This window comes from Saccopteryx bilineata, chromosome 10, assembly GCF_036850765.1.
Source record: "Saccopteryx bilineata isolate mSacBil1 chromosome 10, mSacBil1_pri_phased_curated, whole genome shotgun sequence".
NCBI classification, from domain to species: domain Eukaryota; kingdom Metazoa; phylum Chordata; class Mammalia; order Chiroptera; family Emballonuridae; genus Saccopteryx; species Saccopteryx bilineata.
Window position 1 is genome coordinate 59,450,171 of NC_089499.1, and position 15,611 is coordinate 59,465,781.

At 45.1% G+C, this 15,611-nt stretch overlaps 1 protein-coding gene across 1 annotated transcript in view; it reads left to right on the forward strand.

Annotated features, from left to right (window-relative positions):
* The window catches only part of CACNA2D3 (calcium voltage-gated channel auxiliary subunit alpha2delta 3), a 1,003,844-nt gene that overhangs the window by 762,577 nt on the left and 225,656 nt on the right, over positions 1–15,611 (forward strand). The window contains exons 16-17 of the mRNA XM_066244394.1: positions 1,256–1,336; positions 11,080–11,154. Coding sequence (XP_066100491.1) covers positions 1,256–1,336; positions 11,080–11,154 — 156 coding nt within the window. The remainder of the gene's footprint in view (positions 1–1,255; positions 1,337–11,079; positions 11,155–15,611) is intronic.

Here is a 15,611-nt window from a genome sequence, read left to right on the forward strand (position 1 = left end):
GTAAGGAGAGAGAGTATATAATTTTCCCTCACATTTAACCCTGCTGTTAGAATCATGATATCAAGCACAGATGGGAGGAATTCAAGCAGGCATCATTTCACAGTGTGCAGCACTTTTTTTAAAATGCAAGTGTTAAACAGCCAGAGGAAGGAAAGCCCCAGAGAGAATCTTTGGTTATGGTGGATGACCAGTCTTTGATTTGCAGTTGCCAGTCTTGTATTAGTATCCCAGGGTTGTGGTAACAAAGTCCCACAGATGGGGTGATTTAAAACAAGGAAGTTTATTCTTACAATTTAGGAGGCTGGAAGTCCAAAATCAAGGTGTCGGCTGACCATGCTTTCTCTAAAGGCTCTGGGGAAGGGTTCTGGCTTGGCCCCAGACTTCCCTTGGTCTGTGGCAGCATAACTCTAGTCTTTGCCTCAGTCTTCACGTGGCCTTCTTCTCTCCTGTGTCTCTCTGTCCTCTCCTCTTCTTAGAAAGACATCAGTCAATGGATTTAGGGCCCATCCTAAATCTAGGATGATTTCCCCTGAGATCTTTAACTAATTACACCTGCTAAGACCCAATTTCTAAATAAGGTCACATTCTGAAGTTCTAGGTGGACTTGAATTTGGGACAGTAGCAATGGACAGTAGCAATTTGTGTCTTCTTCCAGAAGGTATTTCTGAAATCGGAAAGTTTCAGCACAGTACATTGACCTGTGAAAGTGGGACCTCAAAGGCCTATTCCTTCACCTTAGTTCTTGGTTCCAGCTAGCTGCTAACAATCTTAGGGTTCTTTCTTCTTTCTCTGGCTACTTAGTCCCTCTCTCCTGGGCACCAGATGACAGTGTAAATTGAGAAGGCAGTTAACACACTATAAGGCTTTCCTGTAGAAAGCTTCCATAAGAGAAACTGATTAATGATCTCAGCCCTTAGCTGCTGAAACGTTAGTGCTTCTGCATATCAATTCATTTTCATTCAATTCTTCATTTTCAGGACAGAGAAGAGAGTTAAGGTGTCTTGGTATGAGTGTGTATTGAGAGTGGTAGCTGTTAATGTTTGGCCTAGGAAGCTACCATGCTTATCTTGTATAATTTTGGGTGAGGGTGGGGAACAGAAGAGGGTTTCTCTTGGAGATCTGGGTTAATCCTCAGTCTCTCTAATTTTGGAGAAGGCACCAGACAGTGACCTATGGTATGTGGCTTCTCACAAGGGTTTAGATCTTCTACCAAATCTACTTACTGTTGTTATTGTTTAATGTTTGCTTTTAACAGAGATCGAAGGGCATTCTTCTAGGTGTGGTTGGCACAGATGTCCCAGTGAAAGAACTTCTGAAGACCATCCCCAAATACAAGGTAACACATCACTTATTTAGTAGTCAAGGGTTAAAGATGATTTCACAATATGCCGTAGTAACTAATAGAACACTAAGTAAAGAGGCCCCTCTCCTTTCTTTCTGGAAGACTTTTTTTTGGTAGAACAGTAACAGTTTGGGAAGATCAGAGAAGGTCTGTGTGTTTCTCCCCAGGTTTGTAAGGGCCTATCAACATCTACACAAGACCATGCAGTTCTACACTGGTCTAACTGCCCCGGTGGTGTTCTAAGCCAGTCCTGACTCATCCCAGTTTGAGAGTCCTTTAAAATCTGTTACTTAATAGAAACCCAGTGGGGAACAGAAAAGCACTGTCACTGACTATAGTGACAGTGTATTCCCTCTGTCTAGGCAGGTGATGTGGTATAAATTAATATTCCTTTCCTATTGCTAAATTAAAATCTATGGCCCAAAAAGAATTGTAGGGTTTTGTTGTTTTTTTTTAACTCTGGACATAATTAAGGGGTGAAGTAGGTAATTTTGGATCAAAGATAGAGCAGGCCTTGTTAGACCTCTGCTTTGAGAGTTCAGAACAAGATGGGGCCATTGAAAAATATGGGGCCTATGAAGAAGGAGCACCAGATGAAAAGGACTCAGAAAGGGATGTGGAAATGCTTGAACCCAGCCCTGTATGTGAGACCACCCTGTGTCAGGGAGAGAGGGGTCGTGATTTTCCCTTTACTTGGCCATGTTATTCTCCCTGTGCTCTGTTCCCTGTGCTCTGATCCTAGCACTCTGTTCCCTGCACTCTGTTCTCTGCACTCTCTTCCCTGCACTCTGTTCCCTGCACTCTCTTCCCAGCACTCTGTTCCCTGTACTCTCTTCCCAGCACTCTGTTCCCTGCACTCTCTTCCCAGCACTCTGTTCCCTGCTCTCTGTTCCCTGCTCTCTGTTCCCTGCACTCTCTTCCCAGCACTCTGTTCCCTGCACTCTCCTCCCAGCACTCTGTTCCCTGCACTCTCTTCCCAGCACTCTGTTCCCTGCATTCTGTTCCCTACATTCTCTTCCCAGCACTCTGTTCCCTGCATTCTGTTCCCTACATTCTCTTCCCAGCACTCTCTTCCCTGCTTTCTGTTCCCAGCTCTCTGTTCTCCCATCTACTCCTTTGACTTATTTAGTTCTACCTTTGGGGACAGAGGGGCTTTCAGGAGCTCCATTGTCACCCTTAGCCAGACGTATTCCAGTTTCCGTGAAAACAAGCATCCTGACTTCCACATGACTTCCCAGTGGTCTATGGGTTGGCGTCTGCCCTGTCTGAGGCAGGTGCACACAACACGAGAACCCACCTGAAGCTGACAAACTGCCTGCCCCCTCAGCTGGTTGCAGAGGGATGACAAGTTGCTATGAAGGTGCTGTGTGGCAGTAGCCATTTTGAGGTCCATGGGGATCATGTGACTTGGTATTTACGTTCTTTGGCTGCCATGGTTAAACAAGCGCTGTCCTGGACTCAGAGCAGAGGGCGCACCCAGCGCCTGGCTACCACAGCCGGACTCCACACTCCCCTCTCCGAACCACAGCCTTGCGCTGCCTGCCGTCCTCACACATTGCCTTGTCCTCGGGCCACCTGCACAGTTACTGGTCTTTTAAAATTTAAATTGCCTCACTATTTTTCTTAATTATCTCTAACTCCAGCCTGAGCAATCACCAGTGGAATATAAGTTGAGATGTGATCTTTCTATTTTTCTGATACACAGGTTAGCTGGCAGGTGACATGGCTGGGTTCACCTTTTAAAAGGATGGGCTTGAGCCTCACAGAGAGATTCTCACCTGTTGCCTAGTGGGGGCTCCATAGAAAAGCAGATCAGAAGGTGGGAAGAGGACAGGTCCTCAGGTCCTATCACAGCCATCCTAAAGGCCCAGCGCTGTTTTAGTGTGTGTGTGCGTGCGCATGGGAGTGGGGGGTGGGGCAGACCGTAACCCCCACTCCCAGTCCTAAGAAATGTTCCCTGAGCTGACATGGTTCCCCTGGCTGCACGTGAGTTCCAACCATACTTGTCCTTTCTTCCCCCAACACCAAGCAGACTGGCTTACCCATCTTCATTGCGGGCCCACTCATAGATTGACAAGGACTCCCTTTGCCCCCATTTGGAGGTCAGCAGACGTTTTTAGCCAGGCACATTGGGTAGTTGGCTGGCTGGCAGTGGCCCTTACTGCCCCCTTCCATGCTAAGCCAGGTTCACCACAGTTGGGACAGGACCATGGGCCTTCCCAGCCCTTGGCACGAGGGGCTGGTACCTGAAGCTCTAGAGGCAGGCACACAGAGGCCTGCCTCCACTGCTCAGCAGGTGGGTGTGGAAAGGTCTCTCAAATCCTCTCCTGTCCAGTAGTGCTTAGAGTAGAACCTGCTCCTAGATTTGTGTGAAGCATTGACTGTTATTAATTGGGAACCATGGTAACACACTGGTCAAGGGGACAGCTGTGACACGCAGCCTCCTGGGACCCACAGCCCTCATCCATAGGGGGTGCTGCCAGCATACAGATGCTGAAACCTTTCCCATCCCAGATTCAGGCACCTGAGGGCTTCACGTCCACCGAACCTTTGCTAACCTAGAACACCTAAGAAAATAATTTGGATACCAAACCCTGGTGTCCTCTGCCACCTTTAGAGATGGGGTTTTCTAAGATTTTTGAAAGGTATGGGGAAAGGCTTATGATACAAGGTCATGCGAGCTAGGCAGGATTCTCATGCTTGATGACGAGCACAGGCCCACCTTTGGCAGAGGGTTGGAGTAAGAGCAAGAGGATGAATCAGTCAGTTGCTGAGCATCACAGCAAACTCTTGCCCAGTGAAGGCAGCTGAATGGATGGCTGCAGCCAGATGGTCAGGTCACGCCTCAGAGGGTCATGTGCAAAATGAGTGGTGCTGTAAATGGCTGTAACAAAGCCCCACTTTTTGGCATGGGACAGGGTGGCTCGTGATGCAATATTAGCAGATAACGCTGGGCGAGAACTCGGTGCTATACCAGGTGCATTCCCCACGTCACGTCAGTGGGTCCTCCTCGGGTAAGAGCTGTACTGCATGTCCATTCCATGCAGCAGGAAACTCAGGTTCGCAGGCCATAGGCTCACAGAGCACAGGACCACCTAACCAGGAAGTGGTGCTGTGACTTGAGCCAGGTCCCTGTAACTCCTTCCCCACACGCTGAGAGAGGTCTGAGCGTTTACCACCTCACAGTTTGTTGCCGTGCTCATGTACCATCTGTACCATTATTTACTTAACACTCCACTTGTAAGTCAACTCATAGCTTTCTTCACTGAACCTCATTTTAATAGAAAACACCATAGCACCATCTTAAAAGAAGAACCACTGTTGTTTTGCCATTAGGATAATTGTAAAAATAATCATAAAAACAAAATAATAATATTAAATGATTCCTTGGTCATCCAAGGTCCTGAATTTGAGGTCTATTCTCTCTCTTTTTTTAAGATGGCATTAAAGGCAAGAGTTAAAACGGTACTCAGTGGAGACTTTCTTTGTGATATAATTGGAAGGGTGGAAGGAGTTTGAAAAGGGCTGATTCTCACTAAGTTGTGCTGGCTAGTAAGCTTAATACCAGGCCCATCTGCCACCAAAAATGATCTTGTTCTACATTCTGTTTCCCCAAAAAAGCAAAACACTCCATGGGGACATGATAGAGGGCAGAGAAGTGGGGGGGGGGGGGGGCCACGAGCGTTTGTTCACGCTGGAGTGGTGCGCACCCCTGCGTCCTGGAGCTCCCTCACTCTGGGGGTCTGTGCCGTCACCACCATCCATGCGCCCATTCTGCGTCCCCCGCCTGTCAGTCCCAGCTTTTGTGTCCCCAGGGGGTTTGGCTCTCCTCAACACTTCCCTTTGGGTCCTTAGTACCTGCTGCACACCTTGAAAAGGCAGCTGCTTTGAAAGAACAGGGTCTGTCTGTCCCATATGCTGACACCATGTAGATGATCAGATGAGAAAGCCGCCTGTGTGACAAAGAGGAGATGAACTCTAAGCTAAAATCTGGTGTCCAGGCTCATACAAAGTGGCCTCCTTAGCCAAAGAACCCTCCTGCTTGGGTTTATTGAGATGATAAAGGCCTTCTTCCTACCGCCACCTGGATGCCCTGACAATCAGCCTCATCCTCCACCAAGGCTCCTACCGTTGGGTTAGGCCATCTGCTTGACTCAAGTCCACATAAACAACTGCTGGGAATTGTGCAGCTCCCCAGAGACTGAAAGCACGCAGATGAGGGAGGGATTTGAGCTCCTGAAAGAGAAAGGACTTTATTAAATTGATTCCCCAGACCCAGATGCCCAGGAGTGCTGGCTCACTGTTTAAGGAAGGGCATCCCACCTGGAAAGAACATTTCCAAACAATTCTTTAGCTGCATATTTTGTATGAGAAGATGTAGGAACCATTCTTGATATAAGCTCAATAAATCAAGAAAATATGCACATAATATGAAACGGATGATGATCACCCTGTGAGTCTGTTTCTCAAAGCTTCCTCTACCAGGGAAAGTGCTAAGCTCTTCAGCACATTAGCTCACTGAATGGTAGGTAGACACTGTTCTTACCCCCCTTTTACAGCTAAAAAAACTGAGGCACAGAGAGTTTAAATATCTCACCAAGTTTTATAGCTAGCAAGCCATGATTTCAGCCAGTATTTCTCACCCTAAAGCCATTAAAAACAATAAATAACAATAATAAAAATCATAGTTTAAATTAGGGGTAGTCAACCTTTTTATATCTACCACCCACTTTGTATCTCTGATAGTAGTAAAATTTTCTAACCGCCCACTGGTTCCACAGTAATGGTGATTTATAAAATAGGGAAGTAACTTTACTTTATAAAATTTATAAAGTAAAGTTACAGCAAGTTAAAGCATATAATAATAATTACTTACCAAGTACTTTATGTTGGATTTTTGCTAAGTTTGGCAGAATAAATCTTTATAAAACAACTTACTATAGTTAAATCTATCTTTTTATTTGTACTTTGGTTGCTCCACTACTGCCCACCATGAAAGCTGGAACGCCCACTAGTGGGCAGTAGGGACCAGGTTGACTACCACTGGTTTAAATAATAGTTAAAATATATACTAACAATAGTAGTTAAAATAAAATAAAACAGCGAAACACTATTGAACACTTTACTGTGTGGTGTGGTAAAAACGCATCATATGCACTCTCCCCACTGAATCCTGTCATGCTCCCATGGAGTGGGTACAAACTAGCCCCATTTTTAGTTAAGGAGACTTGAAATAACTTTCTTGACATAATTAATCTAGTAAAAGATGAATGACACAAAATGTGACAAGAGTCCAGAGAAGGTCAGCTACAGACAATTAACCAGCAGTGTCAGAGAGAGGCCGTTCTGTTTTATGCTTTCCCAAGGGTTAGTCTGGGGACCAGAAACACAGGTATGCCACACTTGGACCTGAGTCGGCTCCGCCCCCGCACTCTGGTTCCCACCAAACGCCTGGGAACAGTGTGCACATCAGCCAGGGGCAGCCATGGAGGGGCAGGCCTCTCTCATCCAGGGAGCAGAGTGCGGATCACACCTTTTTGTCCTGATTAACACCTTGTAAAGATGAGTCAGCGCTTGGCTCTTGGGGTTTTCCCAGAAGATATAATTCTTTCTTTTCCTTTAGCTTCATAGATTTTTCCCACAAGCAATCAGACTTCCTGTAATTTTTATTAAGAATTCCAGACACCCCAACAGTAATTTCCAGACACCACAGCCTCTGTTAAGGTAACAAGCCATTTTATAATTGGGTCCACTTCATTAGCCCAAAGCCCCTGCCCTTGGAAGGGAAGCTCCCCCTTCTTGGCTGCTGGACCACGAGGCTCCCAGCTCCCCAGGAGAGCGTGTTTCAGGATGAGGGCCCCCTTGGCAGCCCCACGCTCTGGAATGCCTGTGGTCGGTCTGTTCTCTATTAATCCACAGGACTGCACATTAGGATGGACAGGAAGACTGGTTCTCTTTCAGATGAAATAAAAATTATAGATTTCATCAGTATATTGATGTGGGGCCAAAAACAAATGGTGGACATTGTCATATTATAAACTTTTGGTTTTCTGAGAGATTCACCCAGAATGTATTTTGAGATCTGTTCAGAATTTCTCTTCTTACATCCACAATACATTATGTCCATATGTCACCAACCAGCCAACCAAACATTCGGATGCATTTTCTCAGACTGTTCTCCTGGGGAGGGTGTGAACCAGGTAGTTTCTGAACGTCGGGAAGACTCTCTCAGGTGCAGCCTGGAGAAGGACTAAGCACGCGCCTGCCTCCACCAGTCCGCTTCTCCTTTTCGGGTCATTGTTAATATTAACTGTAGTTTAGCCTTCAAAGATGAGCTAGATAATATTCGGGTAAAAAGTGAAGAAAGTCTTGAATACACACAGACCCTTAACTGGAACGCCGGCCATGTGACAGATACACTGGTAGGAGCTGTAGAAGCCCCAGATGAGTAAGAGGGTTCCTTCCCCACACAGAGCCCCTTCTGATGGGGAGATACTGTCTTATCTAGAACAGAGCAGAGGTAAGAAAGAGAACCAGCCAGGGTTGGGAGGCAGAAAAGTAGGTGTAGTTTTATGCACAAGGGTGAAGGTAGTAGTAAAGACAGTCTCAGGGTTTTATGGAAACATGGTACAGAAAGGGGGGAACAGCAGGGAAGGTCAGGAGATACTTTGACTAGGTGATTATCCTGAGGCTGAGCTTTAAGCAGGGAAGAATCGGCTAGGGGATAGGGGGAGAAGTGATGCTCTGAGCAGCTAGCACTGTGCAAAGAAAGGTCTGGGAGAGAGAGAAAAGTGCAGAGGTGGGGGGTCATTGTCACTGCCACATGCCCTGAGAGGCAATACACAGAAGGAGGCAGGGCTGGGTACATGGGAGGGACCAGACCCCAGGGGACCTGATGGACAGGCCCATGGATTCCATCTAACATGCGAAAAAGGTCTTTAGTTAGTTTTACACAGGGGAGCAACAGGGCCAGAGTTACCTTTGACTTTGATCAGTCTTGAGGATGACTTGGTTGGGCCAAGCTTTGAGACACAAGAAGCAGTTAGGACCATTGTGGAAATCTATTACATTAAAGCAACATGGATAGTAGGGTGGGAGAACAGAGTGAATCTGAGTCATTTCTGAAAAAGTAGCGATTACTTGGATCAAGAAGTTGAGGATGAAAGAGAAACGAGCCTAAAGCTGCTCTAGTTTCTAGTGTGGCTGTGGGATGGATGATGGTGCCACTGCGGGAGAGTGAAGGGAAGGAGAGCAGCTCAGGGACAGTCACTGTGAGGTACTGGGTGTGATACCCATGAGGTGCCTGAGGACATCCAGGTAGAAGTGACCAACATGCAGTTGGATACCACTGAGAGGAGAGGTCATGGCTAGAGCATAGATCTGGAGATGACAGCATCCAGGTGGTTGTGAAGCTCATTGGGGAGAGAGAGCTAAAGCAGACTGGGGCACTGGGATAGAAATTAGGGGAAATGAGTGATTGAGTGGTGGGTAGAGGGTGAGGGTCCAGTGACAAAGGGAAAACCCGAGAGTGTGGGGCCTGGCAGTGAAGGGAATACAGTCTAAAGGGAGAGGGCAGTCGACTGATAAACCAGGAAGATTCAAGAGAGAGCTTCTTATAAGGTTTGGTTTATTAGGCTACTGGCAATTGTGGGGAAAGGAGTTCTGGTGGCATCTTGGTGGGCAGGGGCAGATGCTAGGCAGCTAAGGCATAAATGGGCAACAAGGAAGCAGAGGGGGGCTGTTAAACAGTAAGTATAGGACATTGGGTGGGGCGGTCAGATCAGCCTCTGCATTCCCGGGGAGAGAGCAGAGTTTAGGGTACCTTTGTAGTATCTGTGCTCATTTCAATTTGTTTTATTGTTTCCCTGCTTCCTCCTTTGACTCTTTCTTCCATCCCAACCTCTTCCTTCCATCCCAACCACCCCTCCACATATTTTGCACCACATGATATGGATGACCTTAGCCATCATGGAACTTGTAGGGAGACAGACATTAAAACATCAAAGCCCTTGACTGATGATACCTTGATAACATAATCTCATGAACAATCATTTTGAGTGGTGCAGTACAGGTGAAGTAGAGGGCATAGAGCACACCCTCTACTAACTCCAGGAGGTCTACCTTCTTTTGAGTTTTACTTACCACAAGCAGACCATGAACTGAAGTAACATACATTAGAAGGCATTGAATATATTAAATTAGCTGACTATAAAATATCATTTGTTTGGTCTAAATTTGAGCTCGGATTTCCAATGAAATATCACTTTGTCTTTAATAGAAGAAGTCAAACTCTTTAAGTCCTTTCTGACCCCTCCAGTCCGTATTAAACTGGGACATAATAATGGTAATTAATGCAGTGTTGATGGTGCCTGACATTTTTCCAAAAGACAAGATGAAAGAGACTATATACATCTCAAAGGATAGGAAATCTCTGGTTTATCTTTTGCAGCATAATGCAATATACTTTTATCATTAGAGTCAAGTAGAATCTTATTAAAACTTGCTATGCAAGGTAACTCCAGGAGAAAATCTCTGTTGCCCTTGACAACCACATGCATATTGGCTTTATGTTAAAGCAAAGGAAACTTTTAATTGCCAGTGTTAAATTCTCTGAAGTTAATTTCCCATTACCTTGACGTTCAGCTAAGAAGCAGACAGGGTCACTCTTGGTTTGTAAACTCTGTTGTCTGGATTATCTAATTGTATCATATTGGAGAATGTGATCAGCAAAGAATTTTAAAGAAAAGTAACAGTAAAAGCTCAGAGCTATGAAATAACTTGTCAGAAAAAAAAATAGAGGGTTTTTTTCTCCCCTTTCACTGCTCTGGCAAAAGTGGGTTACATTTTCTTTCTTCAGAGAGAGATCAGTACGGGTTTTTATGCCAGAGGCCATTTTAATACATGAATGATTTGTAGGTAAATTTATTGTAGCCAATGGGTGCAGTCAACTGTGTAATAGAAATATTGTCAAAAAGCCAGGATTATTATTTAAATAAGTGCAGTGTTAAATTTGATTACATACTTTTTAAAGCTAATAAAACATTTCATTGCTCTCAAACTATTTCCCATAGTCCCATTTAGTCAGAAAACATAAATTAAGTGAGGCTCTGCATAGAAAATCACCCAGGCTTGTGTCGATGGAAGTATGCATGGAAAACCTTGGCAACCTCACAGTCTAAAGACAAAAGGATATAAAAGGGGTTGGCAGGCTCCTATATAGGCTTATGGGGGGGGTATGCTTTTATCCTTGAAGAATTATAAAAAATGACTGCCTAGGAGAGTGTGTGCTTGAGATGGTCCCGATGGGTGTGGAATTGCAGGAAGCCTAGATGTGAATCAGAATGAGGTCACCTCTTTCCTTATCATAGATAGAGAAAAGACACTCAGGTTAATAAAATTCTGCTCACTTGGACACAGGGTCTTTCCAGAAACATTAGCCACTTAAAAAAGGAGTAATTGTTTTTGTTTTAAATAAATCAAAGTAAAGCCTTTGATGCCAACATGGGGATGTGACATTTTAAACTGTGCTATTTGCTGAGCTTATCCTGTGACAGGTCTTCATTTCCACCAAATGTCAAGGATCAGTGCCTTGCATTCATTTTAATGAAATATTGTGCTGATAAGGGTTATGAATGCCAAGTTTAAGCTGTAAATTACTAAATATCGGGCTGCTTTATGCTCTTTGAATTCACTGGGGAGCAAGCTAATGAAGGTTTCTTTCTCGCTTCCTCTCACAGTTAGGGATTCACGGTTATGCATTTGCAATCACAAATAATGGATATATCCTGACGCATCCAGAACTCAGACCACTGGTAAGAGCAGTACTTACTTCTGTGTTTCTCCCTTTATGATTTTAGAAGATTTTCTTTAGTTCTATGGCAGTGACACTTTGTGGCAATTTTCACATTAAAGGCTCAATTTATAATATTGTTTCCTAAAGGTAGTTTTAATAGTTAATAAATAAATAAAGTTGGATAAATGCATTTATTATTATACTTTTATATATAAATCTATGTATCTATATGCATCTATTTTTTATTTCACAGCTGTCAATATGTGAATATATTTTTAGCTCTAGACAGCTTGAAACACATCATAATAGGTACCTTTATTTAACAAGTGGTCTCACACTCCAACCCGAGACTGACTTGTTGCCAGTCACATTTGATAAAATAAATTAGTCCCAGGATCCTTGGAAATTCATAACCATAGGATTTGCCCCCAAATTACACGGACTAAGCCCATGTCTCCTGTGTTGAAGGGAGTTGACAATACCATTTTTGTTTAATTAAACAGGAGAGATTTTTCTCTATTTCCTGCCTATGCCATATTCAGTAGCATTGTTTGGTGACCTGACATGTAAACCATTTTCTTTCAGCAGTGTTTTCTCTTTCTCCGAGTGACTGGGGTTAGGACAGCTGGTTGTAGTGCAGCCCGCCCCCACTGCTGGGAGAGGCTGCCTGGAGCACTGTGTTGAGGAGGAGTCTGAAGGGCAGCCAGACTGGTGGGATGGGAGGCCCTGCTCTGCTGGCGGTACCTCCTGTGGACGCTGGTGGGCTGTGGGTAGTGAGTGGACTGTGTTTTTTGCTATCTCTGGACTAGTTGCAATGTGTTGGAAAAAAAAGGCATCCTTTTCAGTGTGTGGGTGTGTAGCTCATTTTAAAGAAGATTAGAGGTATGAAGAGGAAAATAGTGAATTCTGCTTTGGAAAGTCAGAAAAAGTGTAGATTGTTTTCTACAGCAGTCCACACATACACACACGCGCGCATGTTCACAAGGGCCCATCTGCTTCAGACTTAGTCTTTTCTTTCATCAAACTGAGAAAATAGCGGCAGTGCCTGCTATGCAAATGTTTATTGGCGAAGCATCGTGGGGACCAGTTTGATTCTCACTTGACTCATTGTTTAGAAAAAGTTCATGTTTGAGCTCCATCATCATCCAACTTTGCTCTAATCGCCCTGGTATTAATGGAGTCATGGCCACATCATGTGGATCCCATATGCACACTCTGAAATGGGAATTATGGTAATATTTGATTTCCACAATCGTTTTATCAGAAAAAAAGATTGAGTTAACTGGTTAGCTAGTTCCAAATATAACTTAGAACTATTGAAAAGTCTGATTGAAAAAGATACTAAAATTTTAAGGCTATTTAAGTCTAAAAACAAATTTAGGTCTAAAAGCTCAGCACTTTGCACATTTCAAACTGCCCATTTGCAGTTTTCTGTTGGGAGCAGTATGGGTTTTGGGATTGGTAAGGCTCAGTCTGGGCTCCTAGTGCTTATTTATTCCAAATTGGAGTGGAACAAAGTAAATGAAACAATCAAACCTGGATCTTCTGCCAGTGAGTGAATGAACTTCCTATTTATCAGCTTTTGAGGAGGGAATGAAATGGACCCAGATGTCAGAGGTCGCCGAGGTCCTTCCCCGCTCTCTGCCGCAGTGGCAGTGTGCAGCCCCTTCTGCACAGTCAGCGAGGCCCTTCCCCGCTCTCTGCCGCAGTGGCAGTGTGCAGCCCCTTCTGCACAGTCAGCGAGGCCTTTCCCCGCTCTCTGCCGCAGTGGCAGTGTGCAGCCCCTTCTGCACAGTCAGCGAGGCCCTTCCCCGCTCTCTGCCGCAGTGGCAGTGTGCAGCCCCTTCTGCACAGTCAGCGAGGCCCTTCCCCGCTCTCTGCCGCAGTGGCAGTGTGCAGCCCCTTCTGCACAGTCAGCGAGGCCCTTCCCCGCTCTCTGCCGCAGTGGCAGTGTGCAGCCCCTTCTGCACAGTCAGCTCTCAATGTCTTCTGGCCGTTCACATCTTCTAGTCATGCAGCCAAAGGTCTGTTTGCAAGGAGTCCATCTGATGCATATTTCAGAGCCATGGCCACTGAGAGGGCAGCCGAAAGGGTCTTAGAAAAGCAGGCCAACCAGGCAGCACCAGTCACATCCTAACAGTGCGAATACAAATCATTCCCATTCTTCTCACTGTGGAAACATTATACTGAACTGTTTCACCAAATGTGGTAACCAGGGTCAAGTTCCCATAACTGGGGTGGCCCAACAAATGTCCCGTATCTCACCTGTGAAAATCTAAACCAGATGAACCATACTGCACTTGATCTGTGATAAGAGCCTAAATAATGACCAGGCCATTTATCTGTCGCTATTCCTGAGGCCATGAGATCTTCAGGAGAGGTTTGGAGCGGTGCCAGTCCCTGAGGATTATGTGAACTAACCTATCTGAATGTGATCAGTAAGTAGATGTTGACTCTACTTTGACTTTTCCACTTTCCTCCTGGGAAAAGGATAGCAGTGAAATGGAAGAAACTCAACTGCAGCCACACAGAGATTTTTCCCTGGACTCCTAGTCCAGCCGCATCCCAGCTGTGGGACTTTGGGCAAGTCACATAGCCTCTCTAAGCATCAGTTTCTCTTCTAACCTTGCCATAACCATAGTGTATAGATCTCAGGTTGATTATCAGAGTAAATGAGATAATGCCAGCAAAAAGCTTTGTGTAGAAAAGTAGCCCCCAGGACACCATGGGGTCAGTGGTAGTTAACCTGGCACTCTGTGTTATGTTGGCTCTATGTGCCTGAGCTCAGTTGCTCTAAAGTTTGGGAGGACATGGTGGTGGAAGATGCTTGAGGAGGATCTAAAGAACACTCTTTGATTATTCGGTTCATTCAAACTATTATAGTTGACACTGATGAGGATTGTATACACAGATGCATCCCAACCCCTGCCCCAGAACAGATACAATCTCTGGACTCATGCACTCTGTATTCAATCCTAATTCTAGTCTGCCATCAACTTAGTCTGTGGAACCTCGACTAAGCCTGTCTGTGTCTATCTCTTTCTTTCTGTGTGCCTTTTCTTTCTGTGTGCCTCTCGCACATAGGCATATACACACACTTGGTCAGTTTTCTTGGCCAATTCTGGTCTAGAACAGTGGTTTTCAAAACCACTGGTCTAGAAAACAGACAACTGTACCATCAGTTTCTGTTTGAGCTCTATCATATGAGGAAACCAAAGTTGTTGTGGTTTGTGTGTTTTTAAAGTAGCAGTGAGGATAATACTAGAAACTGTGGTAAGTAGAGACAGTCCTTAAGATTTTATCTACATGGATGGAATTCTCCTGGCATTGGTATGTGACAGCTATTGGTTCATCTCAGGTTTTTGTTTCACCTAAACAACAAACTCTGGAAGCTTCCACTGCCTTCTGTCCCATCACCAGTCCACTCAGCACACAGTAGGGACTGGGAACGAATGAATGAAAGCATCCTTCAAAACCACTGCTTTCACGTTCACTCACTTTGGGTCCTTCAGATAATGTGCCCTGTGAGCCTCCCCTAGGAATCCAGGGTCTGCACCAGACATGACCCACCCTGGTCAGAACTCTCATGCATGGCTGGGTACAGCCAGCTGCCAGCAGCTCCCAGGGCTAGCGGAAGGTTCAGGCAAGAACTCCTCGTTCAAACCTGACCCTCCTTATAAGACACGCACATTCCCCTCAGTTCTGGCCAAGGTTACCAGGTCGGCACATTGGGTGTCAGTGTGGGTTTCTGGCCAGAATGAGAGGACAGGGCGGACTCACTTAAAACAACTTCTACTCCCTGTCCATCTTCCACGGAGGTGGTTTCTGCCCCTGCAGCCAGGGAAAGAAGTGGCTTTCTCTGAGCACAATACCAATATTTTTCTAATTTGTCCAATAAAATCTTTCCCCTGAGCTTAATGTTTGGCTTGATTTTATCAAGTGTTTTCTTTAATCTTGTATTATTTGGGCGTGAATCATGAAGTATCTCCAAAAACAGCTCAGATGTAGGGGCCCTATTCAGTCAACGTGCTTTGGTTTAAATGGCAAAACTGCTCAAATAATACTTTTCTGTTGATCACTGGGCTACCCTTTATCTTTCTCCACCTGTTTCTCAACCCGTCTGTCCTTGTCACCAGCTTGTCACTCTGGCAGTCTGACTGACATTGATTCCAGAGATGTTTACCTGGTGCCCTGTGTGCTGTGTCCTGTGTTGGACCAGGGGCGGATGTAGCAAATGTCAGGTGGGCTGAGGTCCGTCTTGTGGGTGGTGGCCCTTACCTCTTCTCTGGGTGGGGAATGGATAGAACTCAAGGAATTGTTTTTGAGTACCTATTAAACATCTGGAAGGTTTTTTTCCTGGTCTCTACCACTTTAACATTCAGGTTAAAAATATTTCAGAGTACAATTACTTCTAGTTACTGTCTAGGTTGATTTGTTTTGCACTTTTTTTTCTTCCCATGTCTTTGAGAGCTTTAT